This window comes from Sphaerulina musiva (assembly GCF_000320565.1).
Source record: "Sphaerulina musiva SO2202 unplaced genomic scaffold SEPMUscaffold_5, whole genome shotgun sequence".
Lineage (NCBI taxonomy): Eukaryota > Fungi > Ascomycota > Dothideomycetes > Mycosphaerellales > Mycosphaerellaceae > Sphaerulina > Sphaerulina musiva.
Genome location: NW_016017387.1, coordinates 1,155,200 through 1,180,527, shown reverse-complemented (window position 1 = coordinate 1,180,527; position 25,328 = coordinate 1,155,200). Strand labels below are relative to the sequence as shown.

The 25,328-nt window shown below is 50.7% G+C and overlaps 11 protein-coding genes across 11 annotated transcripts; 7 read left to right on the top strand and 4 right to left on the bottom strand.

Annotated features, from left to right (window-relative positions):
* Window positions 1-976: 976 nt before the first annotated feature.
* SEPMUDRAFT_149307 (uncharacterized protein) lies at window positions 977-1,457 on the top strand. The gene has a single exon (XM_016905478.1). The coding sequence runs from the start codon at window positions 1,078-1,080 to the stop codon at window positions 1,276-1,278; it is 201 nt and encodes a 66-aa protein (XP_016760846.1). The 5' UTR covers window positions 977-1,077; the 3' UTR covers window positions 1,279-1,457.
* Window positions 1,458-1,476: 19 nt separating this feature from the next.
* Window positions 1,477-2,916, top strand: SEPMUDRAFT_117288 (benzoate 4-monooxygenase cytochrome P450; the record flags this gene model as incomplete). The annotated part of the gene is made up of 1 exon (XM_016901322.1): window positions 1,477-2,916. The coding sequence occupies one exon, from the start codon at window positions 1,477-1,479 to the stop codon at window positions 2,914-2,916; it is 1,440 nt and encodes a 479-aa protein (XP_016760845.1).
* A 1,297-nt stretch (window positions 2,917-4,213) lies between these two features.
* SEPMUDRAFT_108195 (uncharacterized protein) lies at window positions 4,214-5,401 on the top strand (the record flags this gene model as incomplete). The annotated part of the gene is made up of 1 exon (XM_016900726.1): window positions 4,214-5,401. The coding sequence occupies one exon, from the start codon at window positions 4,214-4,216 to the stop codon at window positions 5,399-5,401; it is 1,188 nt and encodes a 395-aa protein (XP_016760844.1).
* Window positions 5,402-6,357: 956 nt separating this feature from the next.
* SEPMUDRAFT_141595 (DUF1868-domain-containing protein) lies at window positions 6,358-7,053 on the bottom strand (the record flags this gene model as incomplete). Its single annotated transcript, XM_016902970.1, has 1 exon — window positions 6,358-7,053. The coding sequence occupies one exon, from the start codon at window positions 7,051-7,053 to the stop codon at window positions 6,358-6,360; it is 696 nt and encodes a 231-aa protein (XP_016760843.1).
* Window positions 7,054-7,407: 354 nt separating this feature from the next.
* On the bottom strand, window positions 7,408-7,782 carry SEPMUDRAFT_117285 (uncharacterized protein; the record flags this gene model as incomplete). Its single annotated transcript, XM_016901321.1, has 1 exon — window positions 7,408-7,782. One exon carries the CDS (start codon window positions 7,780-7,782, stop codon window positions 7,408-7,410), a length of 375 nt encoding a protein of 124 aa, XP_016760842.1.
* Window positions 7,783-8,479: 697 nt separating this feature from the next.
* Window positions 8,480-9,995, top strand: SEPMUDRAFT_156363 (MFS general substrate transporter; the record flags this gene model as incomplete). Its single annotated transcript, XM_016907667.1, has 4 exons — window positions 8,480-8,537; window positions 8,597-8,648; window positions 8,713-9,094; window positions 9,165-9,995. Exons 1-4 carry the CDS (start codon window positions 8,495-8,497, stop codon window positions 9,993-9,995), a joined length of 1,308 nt encoding a protein of 435 aa, XP_016760841.1. The 5' UTR covers window positions 8,480-8,494.
* A 687-nt stretch (window positions 9,996-10,682) lies between these two features.
* SEPMUDRAFT_149306 (uncharacterized protein) lies at window positions 10,683-12,130 on the bottom strand. Its single transcript, XM_016905477.1, has one exon. The coding sequence runs from the start codon at window positions 11,853-11,855 to the stop codon at window positions 10,704-10,706; it is 1,152 nt and encodes a 383-aa protein (XP_016760840.1). The 5' UTR covers window positions 11,856-12,130; the 3' UTR covers window positions 10,683-10,703.
* A 907-nt stretch (window positions 12,131-13,037) lies between these two features.
* SEPMUDRAFT_108191 (uncharacterized protein) lies at window positions 13,038-14,715 on the top strand (the record flags this gene model as incomplete). The annotated part of the gene is made up of 4 exons (XM_016900725.1): window positions 13,038-13,574; window positions 13,648-13,712; window positions 13,775-13,872; window positions 13,934-14,715. 4 exons carry the CDS (start codon window positions 13,038-13,040, stop codon window positions 14,713-14,715), a joined length of 1,482 nt encoding a protein of 493 aa, XP_016760839.1.
* Window positions 14,716-16,576: 1,861 nt separating this feature from the next.
* On the top strand, window positions 16,577-18,501 carry SEPMUDRAFT_149305 (uncharacterized protein). Its single transcript, XM_016905476.1, has one exon. The coding sequence runs from the start codon at window positions 16,817-16,819 to the stop codon at window positions 18,035-18,037; it is 1,221 nt and encodes a 406-aa protein (XP_016760837.1). The 5' UTR covers window positions 16,577-16,816; the 3' UTR covers window positions 18,038-18,501.
* On the top strand, window positions 16,577-20,652 carry SEPMUDRAFT_163789 (uncharacterized protein; the record flags this gene model as incomplete). Its single annotated transcript, XM_016908081.1, has 7 exons — window positions 16,577-18,510; window positions 19,058-19,391; window positions 19,415-19,501; window positions 19,552-19,726; window positions 19,823-20,063; window positions 20,088-20,321; window positions 20,433-20,652. Exons 1-7 carry the CDS (start codon window positions 18,347-18,349, stop codon window positions 20,650-20,652), a joined length of 1,455 nt encoding a protein of 484 aa, XP_016760836.1. The 5' UTR covers window positions 16,577-18,346.
* Window positions 18,091-18,357, bottom strand: SEPMUDRAFT_9575 (uncharacterized protein; the record flags this gene model as incomplete). Its single annotated transcript, XM_016910654.1, has 1 exon — window positions 18,091-18,357. A coding segment is annotated over one exon (267 nt), but the record flags the coding sequence as incomplete, so codon positions are not given.
* Window positions 20,653-25,328: the final 4,676 nt, after the last annotated feature.

The following is a 25,328-nucleotide window of genomic DNA, read 5'->3' as shown; positions in this document are numbered from 1 at the left end:
CTCGCGAGATATCGGGACCGATATGCATCGATGAGCTTGTCTACCTAGGTCTGACTTCTTAACAGCTTTAATTGGTGTCGGATCAAGACTTATCTCCTAGCAGGAGGGAATGATGATCCGCGAGAGGTCGACCTCGCCGCCGCAGCTTCGCCGGATTTGCCTCGGTCTGATTGCTGTACCTCCTAGTTGTTATTGGATCAAGACTAACCCTCCTTGTTTTTCCATCCTTCAAAGCCCGGTCTATCGAGAATCTAGCTTTGTGCTGAAAGTGCGTCTCAAAGGCAGCTGACGACGTCGCGACGATACCGTGAATGTTGTCGATATCGGAAATACCGAAATGCCAAGCCCCTGCAAATAGTGACGATTTCGGAGACGCCGAATGCCGACCGAACGTTCGCCGGGATTTAACGGTGGTCTCTAATGGGGTCCAAGAGAGGAAACTGTGTATAGCACGCTCAATCAAGAAATCGCATATTCGATAATAACTGCTGAGATGGTAGGTACAGACGCGTGGCTTGTCCAATTATGACGAAGCGAACGAATGCAACCTCCTGCCGATAGTCCCCGGAACCCTACCTACCAAGTCGTGGGATGACATGGAGCGATTGTATTTGTGACAACTCTAGCGTCTTCTATACAGAACTCTTTCATCGGCTTCCTCCTACTGGCTAGGCAGAAGATGCACGAGACGTTTCCAACCATGCCTGTAGAGTCTCCACCTTGGGCGATAACTAGAGAAGAGCCGACGCAGCAGACCTACCATACCTCAGTGGCAATGGGACAACCTGGACTCACTCTCTCGCCTTGGCATCGCGCGCAGTGGGCAAACGAGCCTTGTCTGACTGAACTCCGACTTGTACCTACCTGGGAAGGCCTCTCGGAGGGTACATGGCCCCCAATTCCATCGATTTATAGCTCAGTGGCGATCAGTAATGTGAGCTCAACGAGGCTAAGCTGGGAAGTCGTTCACGCATACCAGGTTTATGGGATTGGGCTATGTCCGAAGGCAAAGTGATAGCTCTAGCCAGCAGTTGTCGTCGACTTTTCAACAAGGAATAAACCTGGAAGCACACCAGTATGGCTTGTTTTAGATCGACCGAACGGTGTACATCGAGCGGTTCCCCCGTGACTGATGGTGCGGCGTTCGTGCTGCCCAGCACTATCACCTTAGGCCTCATGGGGACTTGGGATTTCGCATGGATGAGGTGGCGAGACTCAGTTGGCGACGATCGGCGTCGAGACTGCGAGCCTGCGAGCCTGCGACTCGCTCAAGTATAGAAGGATTGGTCCTGTCGGTTCATCTTGGTTGCAGTATACCTTCTGCAAACCACTGACAGTCCTCTGCTGTACCTCTCTTTCTGCACACCAACTACAACTCCTGTGCCCTAGATCTCCTCGAACATCAAGGAGACGATGACGATCCATAGCTACATGGCGGACCTAGCTTTGTCGAGCTGCCAATGGGGTACCCTCATCATGGTACTGGTGGGAATTTGTGTCGGCATACAGTTGGGCAAGATGGTATACAACGCTCACATCCACCCCTTGAGAACGATTCCCGGGCCGTGGCTGCCAGCTGCAACTACTGCATGGATCAGATGGCAACGATGGCATGGTCGTTTGTCTCTCCAAGCGGACGACCTGCTCACTCGCTATGGTTCCATTGTGCGAATCAGCCCGAACATGGTGCTCCTGAATGATCGAGAGGCAGTCGAGAAGATTTTCGCGCGGAAGGATCTTGACACTTCCCCCAAGGCCATTCGGGCTCTGCGTGTGGGTGGACACGACTGGACGGTGACATATCCCGAGCATAGCGTTGCCAGACAGCGCCGACACCCGGTCATGATTGCGTCCACGACCAACAACCTCAAGGTGTGGCATTCAACCTTTTCCAAGAACATCGGACATATGGTCAATGAATTGGGTCGGTCCCAAGGCTTTAGATCCGAAGATATCGTTCGCCATCTCCGCATCTGCACACTCAAGAACACACAGCCCCTGATCGGAGGACCTGGTGTCGACCTCGATGGCGCTGACTTTCCTGATGTCGTTGGAGAATATAACTTTCTTGTAGTGTGGCGACTCTGCCTCCCCGAGTGGACTTTCGGTTGGCTCAAATATGGGCCCTTCAACCACGCTCGGTTTCGGGTGCAGTCCAGCGACAAGCTCTTCGATCTGGGAGCAGAAGTCCAAGAGCAAGCTCAGGCCTACGAGAAGCAGCGACCAGGGACAGCGGAGAAGAACTTCTACAGCCTCTGTACTGATACAGACGCCAAGTATCCCGTGCAAGCGTGGACAAAAGATGAGCTGAGTGCCGAAATTGCTGGACAAATCTTGGCAGCGACAGAGACGACATCATCAGCGCTCGCTTTTATCTACTACGAGCTCGCCAAGGCTCCGCACCTGCTTGAGCAACTGTACCAAGAGCTCGTCAACAATCCTGATCAAGATGATCTGGACTCACTCAAACTTCTTGACGCCTGCATTCAGGAAGGATTGCGCTTCCGACCCCCAGTGGCATTGACGGGAAGCCGTCTAGTGCCAGCAGGTGGTCTAGAGGTACTTGGCCACTTCCTACCCCAAGGCACGGTAGTGACAACGCAGTCTCTGTCCATGAGCCGGCAGCAGCCCCATCTCTTTCCCAACGCTGATATATACGACCCGACCCGATGGTTGGATGCAGAGATGAGGGCCGAGCGGCGTCGATATCTCGTGCCCTTTGGCGTTGGAGCACGAAGATGTCCCGGTGGTAACATGGCGCTGTATCAGATGAAGATGATACTCAACAGCACGCTGCTCGCGTTCGATATTGAGGTTGCACCAGAGACAACGCCTGCCAAGATGGAGCCGTTCGAGGCGAACGGTTATCGATCACGGCATGATCGGTGCGATTTAATTTTCAAACCGCGGTTGTGACGATGTCATGGGCTTCGGTAGAGCCGGAATGATGGTCGAGTGCAGAAACCAACGCCAAGGGTGTTGCTGTTGTGGTTGTTGTTGTTGTAGACCAACCAGCCCAGTGAAACATTCAGACGCCCAAAATCATGCTCGTGCATACGGTCATCGGTCTGATGGGGTGGCATGGTAGTAGTGTAGTGTTCGTGTCTAACCAATACAAGTCGTCTAACCGTACACGACCTTCCTCCAACGACCTTCATGTTCCGAGAGCTGCGAAGACGACTCTCGATTGCTGACAGCATGGCCATGTCCCACATGTCCGAATGACTGGCTCCAGCGACCTTGCGGATATTTGACACGATCGACATGTGCGAAGCTGCGTGCGTAGGCAGTGTTTCCAGCGTCTTGATGACAGGCAGTGCAGAGCACATGGTGTACTCAGTTCGTTCAGATGGACTGTCGTCAAAATACGAGTCTCTGAGCGAAGCTATAGTGTCTGCCCAGCTGCTTAGGGCAGGTATTTCTGACGTGTGCGGAGAGTAAGTCAGTAATTCCTATTAGGTAGTGGAAACTTGGAATGTATATTACATGTCGGCACCTATTCGACTGACAGTCTGACAACATGTACCATAAGACTTTTCATACCTATGTATAGAGTACCTATAGACCTACTCTAGTCTCTATGTAGTTAACAGGAGTTAATCTGCTTAAAAAGTTCCAGCTTATAATCGACTGTATGACAGCGACTGACAGCGAGAGACCACTGCATATACATGGTTCCCTTTCCCTTTTTCGTAACCCCGTTTCTCCCTCTCTACTGTACCTAGGGCTTCGCCGAAAACCTAATTCTACGCCGAAGCACTCAACACAGCCGAAACACTCAACACAACCGAACCGCGGCATCTTGGCCTACAAGGCATCGCCTTGAACAGAATCGACAGCGGCCTCGTAATAGTCAGGCAAGCTTGTTCATGGCCTGCGCCCACGTGCTTCTTCGTAGGCGCCGTACTGGATCGTCTTCCCCAGGAGCCAATTTGCCCTCAGAGTTCTACCTCCCGCATCCACGTCGACGTTGGTCCAAGTATACTACATCTGACTGGTTCGACCCTTTGTTATTACGATCTTGCGTAGCCTCACGCTTTGCCTTTTTCTACCCTGACGACAACCTCCTCGCGATGGGAAAATCTATAAAAGAGGACTGCTTCGGCCGTTCAAATGCCTTCTCCAGACACGCATCCCACACCGGAGAGCCAAGCAAGACACTTATTCAGACATCGTTTGCACCAGAGACTTTGGGGAGTCGAGGCTTACCATCATGTTGACCCCATCTATCAAGAAGAACATGCATTGGATTGGGGTAGCGCTCCTTGCACTGACCCAATCGGCTATTTCGTGGGAGCTGATCGCTCATCGGGGTGTGTTCCATGACCAACAAACCGTCTATAACACCGCGGAAAACAGTCTTGATGCCATGGTCCATGCAATGGCCATGAGAGGTGTCAATGGGGTGGAGGTGGACATCAGAGTCTCGAAAGATGGCGTTTTGTTCGCCTTCCACGATCCTAATTTGAACGCATTAACAGAAAAGGACAATGCAGGAGGAACACTCAATTGGGTGAATGTGGCACTCAAGACCAGGGAGGCTCCGAAAGCAATCCCCTTCTCGAGTCTCCCCGCCGAAGATCTCGTTGGCACGCCCTTGAAGATATATGGAAGGGGAGGCTACATCGTCAACAGAGAGTCCGCCTCGGATCCCGGGCTGGTCACGCTGGAAAAGTTGTTGGAAACTCTCAAGCCAGCTAACGCCCAGTTCACCATCATGCTCGATGTTCAAGCCCCATTCATAGCGGATAAGAGTGCAGCACTTATCAGACGCATGGGACTGCAACATCAAGTCCGCATCAAGTTTTGGGCTACCCTTGCCATCGATCCCAAATTTACGGGCTACAACGGGGCGGATACATGTTACCGATACGCTCGCGCACACGGATGGGGTGGCATCCAAATCATACCCGAAATCAACGAAGTGAACCTCGTGAAAGGCACCGACAAGCTCCGTGTGTTTGGCACAACTCTGAGCGTTGGCGAGTACCTAGACTGCTGGGCCAATGCTCAAAAAGACCACTCAGGCAATGGAGCTGCTTTCATGGAATCAGTCAGTGCCATGTACGGAAACGATGTCAACCCCCCGACGGAGGCGGCGGCAAACCAAGCTTTCGACTGGGCTGAGAAGAACGGTCGGAAGAAGGTGTCAGTTGTTGTCCTGCCGGACGCCTGCACGTTCGCTGTTGGCAGACGTGGCGGTCGTAGGTTTTGGAGGGTAGACAAAGGAGTTGGGGGATTCAGCCAGCAGCAAGATCAAGTGACTCGCAGGTTAGCGTTCTGCGACAAAAGGGCAGACCAGTGCGTGATAGACGTCATGGGAGATTTTGCGAATTACAGGGCGAGTGCCGACTACGACAATTACCTCAACTTTCTCTGCCCCTATCATGGAGCGAAGTAACTGGAAGAGCTTTTCACCCGGCTTTTTCCAGAGAGGTCTGGCAATCTGATGCCTGCCTCGCTCAACCGATGAGAGTGGAGACAGACGGGCGGCTTTCAAACGGATACCAAAGCGGTCGGCGGCAGCAGATTCTAGTGCGAGTAGTTCCTAGGTAACCAAGTAACAAATCCGTAAAAGAATGAGTGATAGGTGTTTAGGGTACCGAATTGATCTTACTATGCTCCAAGCCTACCTCCTAGCTGTTTAGACCTCAAGAAGTACCTGGACCTGTACCTGAGTGATGTTGTTATTGGTACGGAACGGCGGACTTCCATTCCGAAGTGAAGTTTAGAGTGCTCTAGCTGAAGAAATTAGTCCGGGAGCGCCCGCCGGCCCGTCTAGAAGTATTCTGTTAGCGCAGCCTTTATAGTGGATTACGCTAAATCGAATATGTTACTACCTTAGAAAACTGCCTCCCTGTACCTAGGGACTACCTTGCCTGAAATTTAGAAGAGAAGAACAAAGAGAAGAGGAGGATAAGGGGGAGGAGGAGGTAGAGATAGAGATAGAGATGGAGTTGCCTAGGAAGAAGGAAGGAGAAGAAGGAGAAGAAGTAGAAGAAGAAGCCTAAAAAGAAGAAGATAAAGGTAGAATACAATTATATAGGTATACACACCTCCTACGCACGTACGCGCGCATACGTACGCGCGAAAATCATTAGTAGACATTCCGTACTACTAACGGGCAGGCCTGTTACCGTAGGACATATTAAGGACAACCAACTACATTTAGCCTATATGCCCCTTCCCTCTTTGCAAGCAACCGTAGTGGCAAACCTAAAGCGTAGCGTACAGTAGGTTAGGTACAGGGGAGAATAGAGGCTCGTGATGTGCATAGTACGATATACTGGACTTATATACCGAGATCAATATCATTCCAACCAACATCTTCCATTATCACGCGAGTGCGTCAAACCTTTAGGCGAGCAAGAGGAGTCTATCGAACTTATGCAAAGTCTCGAATTTGCAAAATTCCAACGCGTCCAGTTGGAACTTGATTTGCACTGCGGCTTCGACGCCAGAAACCACGCGGCGGACCTCGGGCTCATCCTCGTCGAGATACTTGGTTAAGTAGCAAAATCCCATGTGCCACTGATAAGCCTCGTGTGTTGGTCGGCGAAACCCAATCGTATCCGCCAAAACATCCCGAAGCCTTCGCATCCGCTTCTCTTCGTCTTCGCTTTGACATTCTATCTTGAGATGAATGCCGCCGGGGTGCACTTCGATACCAGCAACCTGCACCATGTACGGAGGCGCCAGGCCTTCGGCTTTCAGACGTGGTGGTAGCTGACTAAGTCGCTGTAGAAAGTCTTGGGTGCACTCGTCGAGTGGCTGCTGTTCCTTGCCAGGAGGCCACAGTCCAGGCTCGCGATCGGCCTCGTTGACGCCATCAAGGACGGTCATATGCCATGACCCCGGAGGCATCAAGTGCATTTTCTGGACAGGTCCCTCGAGTTGGCGCAGAGCATCTTGAACGATATGCAGCCCATGCCATAGCGTTGATCCTTCTTGGAGATGACAGACGACGGTGTTCCCAGGCCATATCTGTATTTCGCCAGTTCGTGATACTCTCGCCGGTACTCCTATGGGATCCGGTCTTCGGGTAGGAGGCATGTCTTCACTGGGCACTGCCATTGTTTGGACGGTAGATGTTGACTGAACTCTGTAAAGTGACGATACGAGTCGGAGATTTAAATGACACGGAAGTCTGAAAGTTGACGAGGAGCTGACAGGACGCTCATGATTCAGGCTGATATACCATATGGGTGACCGTGAGCTTTTTAACCGTACGTTCAACCCTGAGGCCGGGTGAGCAAGGATCAACCTTTCCGCAAACTCGCATTTGCAAAAATCTCGAGTTCTCGACTATGGCAGAAGTTAGTACAGGACATGCCTGCCTCCCTGATCCTGTTGACAGCAAGACATTGGTACTGTTCAGTGGTTCCAATAAACAGCTCGCATCATTCCTTAGCTCCGTTGCCACAGAGCCCCCGGGAAAAGCACACGTGCTATGAATGATGACCTGCAGTTCTGCAGTCGTGTGGCGGCTGTATTGGTGGCCAGGCAGGTTTGGATACCCTGGCTACGGCTGTCGCGGAGTAAGTTCACCTCTTCAGGCTCTTCTACTGTGTGAACCGCAGCAACTGAAGTAAGCATGATGACAACAATGATGGTAATCATACTGATGGCTTCAGCATAAACAGGTCCGGAGCGCTGCATCGTGTGCTTCCGGTGCAGCATAGATGAACTTTGCCTTTGCGGAGCCATGTGCGCTTGTTCTTCTTCATTTCGTTGACGGGCTTCAAGATCAGATTCAATGCAGAGGCAGATGTGAAAGGGCATTTCGACTTTCGCCAAGAGAGGTTGTTTACCTAAGATACCAGTAAGCATTACAATCCGTCTTGGCATACACTCGGCTCAAATACCTACGTGCGGGTCGCCCGCTGCAACTTACACTACATGTACCTACCTATCTCTTGAACGCAGAGACGCGGGGTTTGCTTACTCAGGGCAGATACGAAGAGCCAGACGAGCGAGACAAAGGAGATGTTATCGATACATTACCACTCTATCATGATACCTGAGTAACCACATGCAATAGAATGCCTATGCAAGCGCCCGTGAACACGTTCACGCTGCCTATCTACGAGATCGCCACTCTCGGCCAGCTCAACAATGGCTAGCCACCATACCAACTACCTTAGTGTAACAATCAATCAACCAGCGGCCCACAACTGCATGATAGGAAAAGATCCAACCATGATTGTCCCGTGCCGACCCACGCATTGCAAGTATGATATTACCTCCTGTGCTGTGCCGTGCTGTGCAGCAACGTCGACTTCAATATTCAACACGAACCGCTCCTCGATAATTATACACATGTTTGCTTGCCTTGCTCATCATGATCTCGGACTCTTCTCAGAAAGAGCCTGAACCGCATATCGCCTGCCAATTGGCTCTTCCGGCAGGTGATGCAGAAATCGACAGCACCTACGATGTCGAGCTCGAGAGGCGTACGCTGCGCAAGTTTGACTTTTTTGTGCTTCCTCAGTTCATGATCATGGTGTTGATCTCCTATCTCGATCGCAGCAATATTGGTATATCAAAGGGACGGGAGCTTCTTCACTACACAGGACTCGCGCTAAAATACACGCAGGCAACGCGAGAGTGTTTGGCTTTGAAGAAGGCCTCAACTTGACTGGTCATCAGTAGGCTCTTCTCCAATGTACATCATGTCTACGAGACGAATTGCATCTATTGACCGTCTCTTAGGTTCAACGACATCAGTACTGTATTCTATGCAACTTACGTCGTCTTCGAAGTCCCGTGGGTCATGGCCGTGAAGCGTTATGGAGCCAACACTGTCCTCGGCATAGCACTAGTATTGTGGTCAACAGTGACTTTGTGCACCGGATTCGTCCAGAACTACGCACAGTGCATCGTGGTTCGACTACTCCTCGGTGCGGCCGAAGCAGGGCTGTTTCCCGCTCTGTCGTTTATCATTTCCACCATCTGGGATCGAGGGAATCAGGCCAAGCGAGTCAGCTTGCTCTACATGTCCAGTGCTGCGAGCGGCGCCGTTGGTGGCCTTTTTGCATATGGGATACAATCTATGGGTCGTCAGAAAGGCCTCGACGCCTGGAGGTGGCTCTTTGTGCGTACCATACATACCCTATCAAAACTTCCCAGTCAAGTGCTTTCTCATGGCTAACGTGATCATCTAGATCGTCGAGGGTGCGATTAGCCTCTTCATATGTACTTTGGTCTGGTTTACTCTACCCAAGAATGCGGAGGAAGCCTGGTTCTTGAACGCCTCCGAAAGAGCTGTCATGCGAGCTCGCAAAGCACGAAATTCGCTCTACATTGGATCTGACGAGTTCGACTGGAAGTACGTAAAACAGGCTTGCACCGACCCATTCGTCTACGCCTCAGCAATTTTATTATTCTGTTCCTCGATTCCTCTCTTCGGATTCGGGACGTTCCTTCCCACCATTATCAAAGGCCTCGGCTACGAGGGTCTCGCACCGAATTACCTCTCCATACCATGTTACGTGCTCGCGGCGATTTCACTCATCACCTGGACCACACTATCGGATCGCCTCAACAAACGAGCATTATTCGCATTTCTCGCACCGATACCATGTGTCATTGGCTATGCCATTGTGGTCGGCACCCCATCCGCCTCACTGGGCTTCTTCGCCATGTTTCTCTGCGCCGCAGGAATCTACCCTTACAACGCTCTAATTTTCACCTGGGTGTTGAATAACTTGAGTCCCGACTGGAAGCGATCCGTGGGCGCACCGCTGTTCGCTTCCTTGGCGAATCTCAGTGGCGTGGTCAGCAGTCAGATTTATCCCTCGAGCGACAGTCCGCGTTATTTGAAGGGGAATGCGATCTCGCTTGCTATGGAGGCTATTGCGTGCGGAGGGGTTCCTTTGGTGTGGTTACTGCTCAAGCGACGTGAACAAGCGAAGGAGCGAGCGTTGCGTGAAGGCAAGGCCGATAATGGGTATGGAGAAGAGGATCGGGGCTTGAAGTTTAGGTACGCTTTGTAAGTGGCTTCAAGGTTGCATTCGATGGCATGTACCTACCAAGGTACAGGTAAGGTATATAACCTAGTACCTCCTAGCTGACCGAGTCTGTATGATCATCGTCATCATTACAATGCAATTTGCGCTTCCACCTCGACATGTGCGCTACATACATGTACTGTGATCTACTGTCTCATCCCACCCCGTTCTTCCACTCCCCCAGTCGACTTGTAGGAGAAAGACTTTCTAATTCGATGTTGGTATTAAAGTTGAGCTCACCACTTCTTCATTAGCCAAGAAATACATTGTGTACCTACCTTATGGATTGGAGGAAAAAGTATAAACCACAAATTAGGTGATTTCTGTTTAGGTTAGTAGTTGGTAGCATAGTATGATTAGGGTATACAGGTTTCAAGTTCAGAAAAGCATAGGTATATTTCAAGGGACCTAGATACTAAAATAAGAAGGTGAGCCACGTACCACTAGTTCTATAGGTAGCTACCCTATCCGACCTTTTGTATAAGAATAGATATCTGTCTGATAAAACCTAAGCGGGTGGGTCCTCTCTTTGCTTGGATACCTGACCCTCGGCAAGTCCTTTTGAGTGTGACGTATTTCCTATAGATATTTCTGATCAAACTGACAGATATGCTGCTGCTCAAAAGGTGGAAAGTCACGATCGAGAAAGCAAGGTTGACGGGCATGGCATAGGGCCAGGCAAGATTTGGGTTATCAACTCACGCTATCTACTTCTTTCTGCTCGTGATGTCGAGAGCGGTGGCTCCGATGCCCTTCTCGCTCTCTTGACCGACTTCGATGTCGTATCTTATCCCGCTCTCGAGAGCGACTGCGACTGCGATGTCTGCTTCCCCCGTCCCGTTCTCGATTATGGTGTCGTCGATGATGATGATGCCGATGCTTACTTCTACGCCTGGTAGAACCACTATCGGGGCCCTCTGCAAGCGAAGGCGTATCAAGACTGAATTCATCGGGACTATCCGCATCATCGACAATTGTCCTATGCCTTCTCTGATCCGCCCTCAATTGCTCGAGCTCAGCTCTTTGCTTCCTCTGCCACCTCTCTTTATCCTTTTCACTTTGCTTCAATTGTCTCTGCGCATTCTGCATAGCAGCGAAAGGATCACTCGAAACGATCTTCTTCGTTTCTCTTTCTTTCCTTCTTGGGTCTTCATTGCCCCAGACATCATTGCCTTTGAGTTCGGCCAGCATCATCTCATTCCTGGAAGCAGTCTTATCTGCAGTCTTGTCCGCAGTTTTATCCACGATGGCAGCAGCATACCACGGTTTTTGCATCCCATTACTGTATCCTGCAGCATTGCTGAACTTCATCGTGACAAGATCTTCCTCTCTCTTCCTTTTCTTCGCCTTCTCAGCTTCAGCTTCAGCATTCTTCTGGTTCTTTCGAATATCCTTCTCGTCAGGCGCAGCGAACAGTTGGATATGTCCCGCGTGATCTTGCAGAGGAGCTTCGGCGCTCCGCTCCGCTCCCTTGTTCACTTGGCCTAGAAGCTCCCGGGCCTTCAAGCCAGCCTCACGAGCTTGCTTTGCGTAGCGGATATCGCGATCGGTATCGTCTTCGCCATTCCGGCGTTTCCGTTTGCGATCTCGTGTGGAGTAGTCTTCATCTTCAGCACTTCTACCGTTGCAGTGGTGGCGCTCTTCCTCATCTGGTCGGGACTCGGCAAGAGGAGGTACGGTCTCGCCTCGTAGCAGGGCGATCCGACGTGCAGCATCTTCCTCTTGCATGCGCTGCTCGGCGGCTTCTTGTCGGGCCTGGGCGTCGGCTTCATCCTTGCGCACACGGGAAATATTGTCTTGGTTGTAGACGTTCCATGATTTCTTGCCAAGGAGATGCAATGGCATTGCAATGGCCCTGGGGCTGGGAGGTCCGGTCGTCGATCGATCGGAGTCGCACTTCTCGGTCGGCCGATTCTCGTTAGGCTCTTCGGTCGCGACGAGGTGGGCTGTAGGCGCAGATTGGAGTCATCAGCGTGCCGGAGTCAGTCGCGAGTAGACTCTCTTGTCGAGAGCGATAGGCGCACAGGGTGTCGTGTATAGAGTGTGACGCTCAAACATGACGTCCGATAGAGTAGCGCTAGTGGCGCTGCTAGTGTGACAAGCAACAAGGTCCGGGTGCATGCAGGTGAAGGAAGAGTACAGTAGCAATAGGAGGTAGTGTGCCAAGTGTGGTAGAGTGGTGGAGGGACGCCTCGCCCCGCGCATGCCGTGAACGACGGATTGAGACAGGCCCAACTCTATACTGTAATGCGAGTTGCAAGTGGACGTGCCTGCTCCATTCCTCCACTACTCCACTCAAAATAGTCGGAGGCCAGAGCAAATTCCGCCAGTGACAGCACGCACCGCACCGGTCCGCTAATGGCAGAAGTTAGTGCAAAGGGTAGTAAGGTCGTTATAGGCTCTACTGAGGTGAGGTGGGGGGGACTCCGGGGAGTCTACCACTCCAATCGAACGCTATACCTTATCCTCCCACACACATCCTGCTCATTCGGCCCCAGCAGGCCCATCGCCGTCACCAGCAGCCACACCACGACGGACGACACACGTCCTCCCGCGATGCTCGACCCTTCAACTTATCTCACGGCTCGCACGGACCGAGATACACCTATGTATTCTCCAGCAGTAGTACCTTGTTCTACCTTGCCTCGCATGCGCCTATCTGCATGATTAATTCATTGTGCTTCTTGTTGCTGAACTCTGCGCCCTTCCTGGTGCGGCCTGTTCATGTGCTACCCGCCTCACCTATGACCGACTATACATACTAGTACCTGCTTTCCTGCCTCTTAAGAGCGCTCTCCCCAGAGGCAGTCCGCACGCGATCAATCACTCGAGACTGCCTGGCTCCGTCCCACCCACCGCTACCTTCTCCTCTCGCCGCGTCCAGCTCTGCCCCAGCCTGTCCAGGTTGCCCTCGAGACATACCTTATCCTCTTTCCTACCGTACCTTACCTCCGCGAAGCTACCTGCGCCCCGACTCGTCGACACGCTCGTAGGGCGCCGCTCCCGCGCGTCGAGTCGCTGCCCACCATGCCAGTATACTTGCTGCATGGCTTCAAATGGCCCCGCCCGCTGATCCGCATTCACATTATCCTCCAGAATCTCGACGATGCAGCTGCCGAGTGGCTCGTGTCGCCTGGCACCACCGAGTGCATGCTGGACAACTTCCACGCCCTCTATCCCGACCTGATGCAGCACTTGCCCAACCTCCGCTTTGTAGAGCAGTTCGATCCCGCAGACGAATCGACCGAGAGCAATGCCCCCAGCCAGCCTTTCGCCTATGTAGCAGACGTGTGTCAAGAGGTGAAGTTGGGCATAAACATCGACGAATACAGAGGCAAACTGGTCACGGGCAACCAGTGGTCCGCGCTCATGGAGCTCCGTGACAAGATTGCGCCAGAAGAGAAACCGGGCTGGTTTGTGGTCGTGTGTGGTGACGAAGAGCGCTGGGCCCCACCTACCATTGAGACTCTGCAAGAAGCCGCACAACATAATGGCGTGTCGAGGACTGCGAGTAGTGAGGCCGAGAGCGCGCAGTATAGTCATCGCCCAAGTGACGAAGTCACGGTAGGTCACGTCACCGACAACACTACTATCCTTACTAGGACCCCGATGGCAATGCTGACGTGAAGTGACACAGCAGAAGCGAGATGATCAGCCAAGAGGCCTCAAGAAGCTGTTTGGCGGCTTCTCCCGGAAGAAGAGGTGAGTTTGTCATTCATTGCCAACTGCTCTACGCATACTGGTGCTGATGTCCACCAGTCAAGCCTCCTTACGGCCAAGTCGGCCTCCGACATCATCGAAGGAACAACCACCGCCGCTCCCGTCGCCACCAGAAACTGTAATGAAGGCTCCACAGTTGCCAGTAAGTCGTCGAGTATCACAACGGCTGCCAGCTCCCACGGTCATAACGAACAATGACTTAGTTGCTGAGAGGAATGGGGACTCCCGCACAATGAAATCTGCTACTCCTCCGTTGCTTTCACCCCCATTTGGCGCCGTTGAGCTATCTGTGGTGCCGCCCACACGTGCCGGAGATGACAGTAGTGGATCAAGATCTATCTCACCCATCGAGGAGGAGCCCTGGTCCACTCCAGGTACCGAGTACTCTTCAGACTCGCGATTCCGACGTCGCTCAGACACTGCACTATGGACACCCCAAAGCGTCAGTCAAGGACGAAATTACAGAGCAAGCTGCCATGTCGACCGATTCGGCGGTGTTAGTCCCGTGTCTGCACGAAGTCCGAGCCCGTTGTCACGACTGCAGAGTCCTGCCGATGTTTCGTGCGACGGCTCAGCACCTTCACCATACATACCAACCATCTTGCCGGAAAGACAGAACGGTGCCTGGAAACGACACACTCTGCATAACAGCCCTTCTCTCTCTCGTGGCCCTCCGCTGGCCAAAATCGACGTGGCCGAAAAGGATGAAGAAGAAGGACAGTACGAAGTCATCAGCATGGCACCAAAAGTCTCCACGCTGGTGATCGCTCGCCACGATGCCAGGAGGCAACGATTGAGCCACTCATCAATCAAGGACAGGACGAGTCCGGACACGTACAGGCCCAAGGGACCTCGCTTTCCTGTCAACCCGAGCCCCCAATCACGCAGAAGCTCGTATGGGACGAACTCAGTGTTTGGTCAGAAGATCAATCAGTTCGACCTGGTGGCGAACAGCATCGAGAATGCACTTGTTGCTATGCGATAATCTGAGGGTGCCGCCACCGCTTGATACGTGGAGTTCGGGGCCTTAGAGTATTCTGCATCCAGCAGGACACAGGGTTGAGCACAAGTCAGTGTTCAAGATAGTGTCGGTTGAGACCTCATCTGGGTGGGGTACACGACCCACGTGTCGAAGACCCTTGGCTCTTGGATGTGGAAGAACGCTGCAGGAGTTGCAACAGAACTGGGTGGACAGGACCAACAGAGAGCTTTGGAACTCCAGGGTGAATGGAGTCTGTGACTCTGTCACTGGTGCAGTCCACTCCGCTGAGCGTGCCAGCGAAACCCGATTGGCTGATTGCATCCCTACCGACGCTATCGTAATCCAAGCCCTTACTCTCTGCGCTATGTCGGATGTGCCGCCGATGTGGCAAGCCATGGCCGTGTCTGGGGTCAATTTGTTCTCGCTCTGCACGAACAAGAGGAAGGCGTAATCTAATTCTGCTTCCGCAATATGTTCCTGCTTAGAAGGGAAAGGCTATGATATGCACACCGCGTGTGATGCTACAGACGGAGAAGACGTCGCCAAATGCTGTATCGAATTTAAGAGGTCCCGGGATGTTCAAGGACAGCATTCACACGTGTTGGAAAACAGGCATGGAACGTGGTTCCATTCTTCGAAGTTATTTTTGTCAGGGAACATACCTTGCTACTCTAGAGATGTGCATTCTCTCTCGATCTATTGAATGCAGTTCCGTCGGATCTCGGATCGTAATATAATCCATTTTTAATCAAACATTTCCCCCAAAAGTCTCCAATGTACCATGTACACGTATCTTTCACAATCTCAAGAGTCATTATTAAATGTACCTATTTCATGAATTAGCTCTGAGACGTCTGAAATTTTGATGTCGACGATGTGATACTGATGATGATGGCAACAGTGACAGTAGGGGTGATTGTGGTACCTACATAGTGTTAGTAGTATCCCTATAGAGTCCTCTTCCCTCGTTATCAGCAGAACACAGTACGGTACTACATGTACGTCGGTAAAAGGTAAGGTCAGGTAAATTCAGGTAGTAAGTTAAGGTACCTTGCCTTACCTTAGGTGTCTACTTATCTATCTGGCTGCCTTGCTCGCAAATGGCATCGATTTGCTTATATCGTTAGTTATACTAGGTAGCAGCAGGGTCCAGTTGAGACGCCTATTTAAAGTAGGTTACATACCTATGTATGTATGTATGTATGTATGTATGTATGTATGTATATAGTACTAACATGGGACAGATATTTACTTTTGGTACTATAATAGTAGGTAGGAGGCTCACTCCGAGTGAAAATCGGATGCCTTAGTAGAAGTGGTGGTAGGGGTGGGAGGGCAGTAGTCGTAGAAGTGGTAACTGTAGAAGAGGTAGTGGTCAGAGTACGAGATGAAATACGATAGCCGCAGCCTTCTGGCCCTGTGATGAAGTGTGTGTGTGTGTGTGTGTGTGTGTGTGAGACTGGATGCCACGTACCTTTGATTTGCTTCTCTCTCTCACACTGTCACACACACATACAACACACTCTGGCCGCCGACCAATTTGTTGATGCCGAGATCGCAGACAAAAATACTTCGGAAGATGTGGGATGTGGGCTTGAGCCCTGATGATGATGGCGATGACGATGATTGATGATGATGATGATGATGAGGATGACGCGGAAGAATAGGCATACAAACAACCTTTGCCAGGTACTTCTTGCAAGTAAGATTGGGGGGCTCAGCTGACTTTCTACGTATCGTTGTCTTATATCAGCCTTGGCAAAAGCCGGATAAGCCGCCCAGAACGCGCGTGTCGGAGGGAGATGGAAAATGGAGATGAAGATGGGAAAAGAAGACGAAAATAGTAGATGATGTAATAAAAAGAGGGATGTGTTCATAGATGGTTCTGGTAGAGATTGTGACAGGGTGTTTCTATAGGCATGCCAACCTGGTTCTCTTGGGGTTGGGGTTGAAACGAACTTCTCCCTCAAGGCAGCTGCGAAAAAACCTTGGCCGTTTCTTGTGGCGATCATAAAGATGCTGAACTGCTGCTACTACTGCTCGTTCTGTCAGTCGTGACTACTGTTCTGTCAGAAACAAAATATTGCTGTGCTCTCGTCGGGGAATGAACTTTCGCGGCTCAGGCACACAATTGGAGACGATGTCTGAAGAACCAATCGACTCGACCCAGAGCACCACTAATCGCAACGACTCGACTCAGGAATCCCCAAAGAAGGAGACTACACCGGACTCTCCGGTCAAGAACGAAAAGCGTGCCCGGAAAACCCTGCTGAAGAAAGGAAACGCTGCAGAGAAGATGGCCAATGCGCAAAGCCCTGCTCAGAAAGAAGCGGCCAAGGAGTCCCAAATGCACGAGACATTTCACGACGCTAGCACCGGATCTCCAAGTGATGCTCAGAAAGACGAGGCCCTTGCAAAAGAGACTGGACAACAGACTGATCACACGGCGGTCCGTAGAAGCACCGATCTGTCTGGTGTTGAGAACGAAAAGTCCGAGACAAAGGAGCCGGCCAAGCAGGACTTGTTCCCTGGCGATGAACTGATTCCCGACGCTGTGATGGTCTATGACCAGAAGCGCACGATCCGCGCACCCGCTCGAGACATTTTTCCGTGGTTATTGCAATTGGGCAGGAACCGCGGTGGCTGGTATCTGCCAAACAGACTGGAAGGTATTCTGCCAGCTACTTGGAGGCCTTCGAGGACGATCGAGCCCAAGTGGCAGAAGCTTACACCAGGGGAGCGGATTGCAGACTATGGCTTCACTCGAAATGACTATTTCGTCGTGGATAGAGTGATTGAGCCTCACACGATTGTGCTCCGATCTAAGCGACACGGTTCTCAGTTCACCTGGGCGTTCCTTCTACGTGAACTCCACGAGAGTGATGAAGCCGCAGAGCCTGCTACAGTCGTTCACCTCAGGTTTCGGGGCGAGCTTACGGCGGAAGGTATCAGGCGTAAAATCCTCGTCAAAAGCGGCGAACTCTTGGACAAAGCGAGCGCGGCCCCGATGCTCGCTGGTTTGGCCGAGCGTTGCGAGCAGCCTGGCCAACTCGAAGCAGGTGACTCGGAGGAGAAGGAGAAGCCACCTCGACGATCTTTCGCAGGCTTGAGCTCACGGTCGAAGCCCGTTCGTCAGGACTCCTCTGAGTCTCCCAAAGAGGAGAGCAAATCGAAACGACGATCTTTCGCTGGCCTGAGCCCATTCAATCGAAGCACTCCCAAAGGAGAGGCTGCAGCTACCAAAGGCGAGACTGCACCTGCCAAAGAGACAGAGGTGCCCAAAGAGCAGACTGAGCCGGCGCGCGAGACGGTGGCACAAGCATGAAGCCGCATTCGAGACGCCATGGACAAGCCACTGGCGACTCCTTAGCTTGTGGCTGGCTCGTCGTATGGACCAAATGCGGCAATCTCCACGCCTTCCATGACATAGAAGGAGAGTGTGTCTAACAGTGCGGCCCAGTAGCCTGGGCTTTCCTCCTTGTTTTGTTCTTCTCCGCCTGCTGCTTTCTGAGCTATACCCATCTTCGCAACTTCTTGCACACTTCTAACGGCGTTGGAGTTCTTGAGTTCAAGTGTGATCAGGCTGCCGCGGTTGCTTGCATAGCTAATTGTGCGTTTGTCCGCAGAGAGGAACATGGGTCGGGCACATGGTGTTGTTGCGGTGGTGGAACGCAATGTTTCGAGTAACATGGGAAAGATCGGTGTATCGTCCGTAGATCTGGCAAATGATGTTTCAGTCACGTCTCAGCTTGGATGCGAGTCTGTCGAGTGTATCGGAGGTGATGTTGATTTTGGTCTGTAAGCGATTTTGATGTTTGCGATGGATGCCCTCGCAAGATATATCCGGCGGGATTTTGGTGCACTGTATGCAACGACATTGGAACATTCCATGCAGTGAGGTCACGGCAAGGATGCCCTCACGTCACAGGTTACTTCCATTCTACGTCATTCAATGCGTAATCTTGGCGCACCTCCTTCTGCCATGCCACTAAATTAGCCTTGTGACACAACAGGGCAATCACACATTTCACACACAACACATCAAATGGCGTCAAATTCCATCTGACTCTGAAGAAGAAGCGGACGGGAAGAAATCCCGTCTGCTGTCCACTAGACAATCCCTGAATAGGGAATTCGATGAGTGCGAGAAAAGCTTGGCATCAGCTTTGGCAGCTCGCTCTTGAGTGTACAAGATTGATTACCTAAGACAGAACGAGTCTCGGTGGTTGCTCCGACAAGGCCAAGAATACCTGACACACTATTCAGCCTCAGCCTCAGTCTTCAGTTCGAATGGAATTCACCAACTTGAGCTTCTGTTCCACTCGACTCCATCTCGCCGCACAAGGGCGCTGTTTCTCTCGAATGGGAAGCGCCTGACCTGGGAGGAAGCCAGGGGCGAGGAGATCAACGTGCTGCACAAGCTTCGCCGCAGCACCAAGTCGCGCCGCTTGCGCGATCAATTATGGCTTCAAAAATCCCAGATCCAGACGATTGTCGCACGGCACCTAGGACTTCGTAGCAGCTCACAGTGTAACATATTCAGCCCGAACACATGGAACCGCGGTCAGTTTAACATCTGTGTAAACGTACAAGTCATAGATAACTATTACCAAACTTCTCGAATAGTTTTTCGCTGCCCAATGCCTCACAAATTTGGCGTTCAAGAAGCGCCAGACACTGTTGATAAGAAGATCAGGTCTAGGTGGCCAACTATGGATGGGTAGAGACGAACTGCCCAGACGTGCCCATCCCCCGGCTGATCGGGTTTGGACTTTCCAACGGCGAACAGGTAAAATCGTGTCAGCAGCGGATTCTTTGTCTGCATGCTGATTGATCCAGTATACACATATCAGACACCTCCCATGGTATCGCCGCCTAGGCATTCAGATATGCCGCCTTGCACACTCGATATTATTCCGCAAGCAGGACTTCAGCCAGTATGCGCCGTTGCGCTCTAGCACCAATCAGCTTGGCTTGGGTTATATGCTCATCGACTTCATTGACAAAGACACCGGTACTATGCTTTCCAACACCTGGAGACAATAGAAGCACGACGAGGAGAAGAAGCAGCATTTAATCAGTCAGCTAAGCTGCATGATCCTTTCGCTAGCCCGGATCCCGCAGTCCCGTATTGCCTCACTTCGGTTCAACGAGGACGGCTCGATATCTCTCGCGAGCCGCCCTCTGTTCTGTGCTAATACGATATCAGAGGCGGAGGGGGCGCCGAAGATGGAGGAGCGTATGTATAACTCTACTGGTCAGCTTCTACGAGCTCTATATGATTTTCGGACCGGCGCTTTCAGATCTCAGCCCAATGCCGTATATGATGAGGACGACTGTCGGCTACAAATGTCTTATATGCTCTTGCTATAGAGTATTCTCCCTAGCGTTGTCGATTTGCAGTATTCAGGGCCTTTTATCTTGCAGTTCACCGATCTTCACGCTAGCAACATATTCGTCGATGCCGACTGGAACATCACGGGCATTATCGACCTCGACTTCATCTGCTCGTTGCCTCCCGACATGCTGTGTATGCCTTCCTGGCTATGCGTCGACGACCTGGATGACATTTCACGCAATCGGGACGAGTTTGCTGCCTCCTACGACTCGTTCCTTCGGATATTCGCTGCTGCGGAGAAGAAACAGCCACATTACAGCACTCTTCTCGCCGACACAATGCGCCAGGCTTGGCATTCAGGCGCATATTAGGTCTACTACAGTTTTATTTCTGTCAACGCTATGGCAATTATGGTCTCTGATCATATCTTCCCCATCTTCTGCTTTGAGAGCACACTCGACGAGGAGGAGGCGTTCTTTCGGAGCTTGTCGCATTTCTGGTGCCGGAATTCCGAGCAATTTGTCCAACGCAAAATGAAAGAAAAGGTCCAATATGATCTTGATTTACAAAATCACTTCGATACTGCCAAATTGACGGGATAGCGTGGCTGTCCGATCGCACTGTCGGAAGTCTTCTGGCGCGCATACAGCTTCGTGAAGCCCTTCGGCCCTTTGCTGCTTCGAGCACCCTCTTTTCTCTTTCCCCAAAAAGCTTCGACTTCAGCCTTAGCTTTCGCATCCTTCGCTGTCTATCTTTTGGCCTTTGTGAAGACACCTGAAGAAGACAGAGCTTGTTCTATATCGGGGTCCCGTGAGATGTGCCCCTGCTCGTCCTTGTTTGCTCAACTCGAGATGTCAATGTTCTGCTGGACTCACCAAGAGAACGATACCTGGTAGCTTACCATATGCGGTTTCGATGTGTCTGTGATTCGCAGAATGAAAATGAAGCTCGCTCTTCGTGCCCTCAGCTGCAAGAAGCCAGCTTCGAAATATCAGCGGGTGAAATGCGCTGCTGCAGGCCTGTCCTTACCGCCATGCGAACTTTGTCGGCAGAGCGTACTGCTCACGCAGTAGAGGGTATACTCGACGGGCGTTTTCCACGTACCTATCCAGGCGAATGATGGTGCACTATTCCGCTTGTCGGATTTTGCACCTGCCATACCTACGGACCTGCCGTAAAGTCTTGGCAGTTATACGTTGTTACCTTAAGATATGCAAGAGCCCTTGATCGTTTTTCATTCCACAAGAGTGGACAGCAAGAAGCTTACGTACGTTGGAAGATACAGGTAATCCTGCTGAACTTGCGTCGTTGGGGTTAAGTTCGAGATCCGAAATCATATATCCGTACCGCTAAAATTTCCTTTAGGTAAGCACGGCCACGATGAACAAAATTTACTGTTTTGCTGCTGCAACCTGCCTGGTGCAGGCCACCGAGTGTGCAGGAGGAGGGGAACGTTCTACACTAGGTACCTTAGATACCGTTCTTGACAGTACGATAGCTGGACCACATACTCAAGGGCTGGAATGTAAAGCAATGAATTCCTGTCTTGTCAGTTTTTCCCTCAAAGACACGATTTGCATTCGTATTTTTCCCTGTCTTCTATGCCTGCGAACGGCATTAGCTTAGTGAAAGGGACAGAGTTCGGGTTATTGAAACTAGTTGTAGTAAGAAGTATGTGAGTCCATATAGCACCCTTGGATTCCGAGCAATCGACTACATGTAGTTGGGAAAGTTCGTGATTCTCAGAATTTGCCATTTTTGCTTTTTCTTCTTTTTCCTCTTCTTCCTCTTTGCAGAGCAGACTTGAATAGTTCAATGCCTTGAATCAGCGAGCAGTGATCCGGGTGGGTACAGCCACCAAGGCAGTCCTATGCCTCATTTGTGGCCGATCTATCAGAAGCCACGATAGAGCGGGTCCTAACAGCTGAGCTGGACCAATGTAGGACTATTCGAGGTCAATCACGCCAACAATGGTGAGGTGTTGTCTGCTTCTGACTATGAGATTGGCTAAGCCGAGGTCATCGTAGAGGATATTGGATTTGGTAGGGTCATACATATACTCATCATGTATGAAGCTGGGTATTAACGGTTGTAGAACTCGAAACGACCGGTACTTGGCCATTGCATCGTATTTACCAAATGCCAAGTTTGGCTGGTGGACGAGGATGGTTATGTCAGACGAAGGAGGCAAGGAGGCAATCTCGAAAGAGCATACCAAAAGTGTCGATACCTCCTGTCTGAAGAATATTATGAGCCTTTCCAGTCAGAGGCCGTCGGAAGTGGGAGGCGTGAGCCGGAGACTCCAAGCTGCCATTGTGATCAAAGTCGAGCTGGAGCAGGAAACTGGCGAAGCTTGAAGGAATCGGAGCAGCCATGTCTCTCCGCCATCAAATTTGAGCCATAGAAACGTTTGTTGCTGTCGAGCCGGCAAGGTACGTCGTGGCGCAAGCTCGACATCCATGCGCACAGTCTGCCCTTTCGATGTATCTCCTCCAATCGATCTTCTCAACATCCTCCTTGCAAGCGCTGCACTATTTCCATTCGCTCGTCGGTTTCCATCGTGTCCAGAGTGCGGCGTCTTCGCACCTCGGATTTGGATGCGTGTAGTCAGTCCGTAGAAGCTCAGGTCTATTCTAGGATACTGTAGGGCTTAGAGTGTGGAGAAGATGTGGACGGAAGCCCAAAGTGGCCAGCCGCCACACGTCACCCCCGGCTTTCTTTGGCTTTATCTTCCTACTACTTCTACCCTTCTACCTACTATACACTACCACACACACTCGCTATACGCTCGCCGCCTACCTCGCCGTTACCGCCGTATCCGTCGCTACCTTACCTCTCTCTTTGTCGCCGGATCCGTTATCTTAATAATAAGTTACCTATATAACAAAGCCGTCGCTATAGCAACTCGAAGAAAGAATCTACTACTATAATATGTCTACTCTCTCTCCTCTACTACCGCAGACGTAGATAACTATATTATTCGAACCTTAGTATATTGTTATATAGCGTATAAACTCGTATGTTACTAATATACTATAGATTCCTCGTATCTGCTGCTTTAGTAGCGCTCGGTAGGAACATATCTACGATAAATAACAGCGACGCTATAGACGAGGATACCGATACCGAGGACACTTCGGAGGATAAGGAGGAGGATAAGGAGGAGGATACTAGGTAGACTAGCCTTACTCGCTGCTAAATCTCTACTAGAATCTCTACTAACTCGCTATATATAGGGCCGTATACACCCCCGATCTATACCTACGCTAGCCTACTACTACAGACTCTAGTAACTTCTAGTTCTGCTTAGTCGAAAGATAGTAGGGCTAGTTAGACGAGGCTACGGACGACGACGCGATAAAGAAGAAGGTCGCGAAAAATAACCTATAGAAGTTCGACTAAGCTAGCCGAATTATAGAGACTATAGAGGGTATTAATACGCTAGATCCGTATTACTAGTATACTCGCGGTCCGCGCGACGCGCTGTATAAGGTAGACGCAAAGAATAGTATTATCTACGCCTACTACAAGCGATATACTAAGTTAGGCTATTAGGCCGGGATACCCGTTAACGATTCCCCTAGCGATTCGTAGCGAATCGCCTAGCTAGAGGCTACTATTAAAGCGCTATAGGCTACGGTCGATAGCCTATAGGCTACGGTAGGGACCGTTTAAGATAGGACGGGTAAATTAGAGGATTAGGTAGAGTAGCTTATACTATACGTCGACGAGCTCTAGCGTATAGTCTATAATATAGCTACAGCGGTATAGCCGTAGGGTAGAGTATCGATACCGGAATCGACTACAATTCCGCGTACGAATAATTAGTAGATAGGTATATATATACCTACCTATTTATATATATAGTAGCGATATACCGTAGCGAGTATAGCGAGTTAGGTAGGCTACGTACGATCTATAGCGTTTCTATAGCGAGTTAGCGAATATAAGCTAGCGCTAGGTATACCCGACTAATCGGATCGTCTGCCGACCCTACGCAAACTCTGCAATATAGGTATACCGTTGTAGATATAAGTCGATAGTAGTAGATAGCTATAAAAATTAGTCTTTTCTACTCGTATCTACGCTCTATATAAGTAATACCGGGCGGCGCCGGCGGTAGCAATAGCAACCGCCGTAGCGTTAGGCCCCGGGGGCCCTATAGGCTTATATCTATCGATACTAATAGCGAGCGCGGCGATTTATTTATTTCTTGCTTAGCGCTCTAGTTATTGCCCTCTCTCCGATTAGAACCGCTAGCTTATATCGCTTAGCTATAGGTATAGCGGTAGTACTACTCGTCGCGCTCGCTACTAGTATCGCCGTACCGGCAGTACTACTCGTCGCGCTCGCTACTAGCGTCGCTTCTAAGTCGACGAACTTAGGTAGCTTACGGGCGTTAGTTACGCTCTCTGTCTATAATACCTTCTCTTTCTTAATATAAGCGTTGTCTATATCGGTATTACTATCGATTTCGACAAACTTAGGTAGCTTATAGGCGTTAGTTACGCTCTCTGTCTATAATGCCTTCTCTTTCTTAATAATTAGTACGCTATCGTTGTCGTCGGCCTCGCTAAGCTCGTCGTCGTCCTCGTCGTCGTCGTCGTACTTATCGGCGTAGAGCTATTCGATACTCTTAAGGACTTCTAATACTACAGGCGTTATACGGCTACTCGCTACGCTCGCTACTAGTGTCGCGCGTAATAGTATCGCGCGTAATAGTGTCGCGCGTAATACTATAGTGCCCTCCCTATCCTTACGCTTTTGCCTTAGTTGTTTATACTACTAAACGACGATAATAGCTTCGTAGGTACGTATAGTAGATCTACTAGGTAGCGGTATTTTGAATACCTCTATAGACTCGAGGACGTCGGCACTCGCGACACTCGCAGATAATATACGGTTCGGCTTATTAGTCTCTAGATAGAATAATCGTACGAAGAATACGTCGTAGAAGTCTTTAATAGCTGTAATAGGCTATATAGGTAACTTAGTTAGCTCGAATCGTATAAGTATAAATTCTATTAATAGCTTCTTAGCGCTATTAGCTACTCGATCGCGATCCGTCTAATAGTTATAGAGGTCGGTATAGGCAACCGGATCGTAGTACTTCTACTTATTATTATTCTTTAGAGCTCGTATAGTAACTCGCTACGTATATACCGTAATACTAATACTAAACGAGATAGCCGGAGGCAGCGGATTCAACCGCGACGACGGTAGGGCCGGCGTATACTACTAACATATAGTCGGCGGTAGCGTACTAGCGTATAGTACG

What these genes read in the sequence shown, in the direction of transcription:
- SEPMUDRAFT_149306 (XM_016905477.1), bottom strand. Translation starts at nt 11,855, where the DNA reads ATGCCATTGCATCTCCTTGGCAAGAAATCATGGAACGTCTACAACCAA.
- SEPMUDRAFT_149305 (XM_016905476.1), top strand. Translation starts at nt 16,817, where the DNA reads ATGAACTTTCGCGGCTCAGGCACACAATTGGAGACGATGTCTGAAGAA.
- SEPMUDRAFT_149307 (XM_016905478.1), top strand. Translation starts at nt 1,078, where the DNA reads ATGGCTTGTTTTAGATCGACCGAACGGTGTACATCGAGCGGTTCCCCC.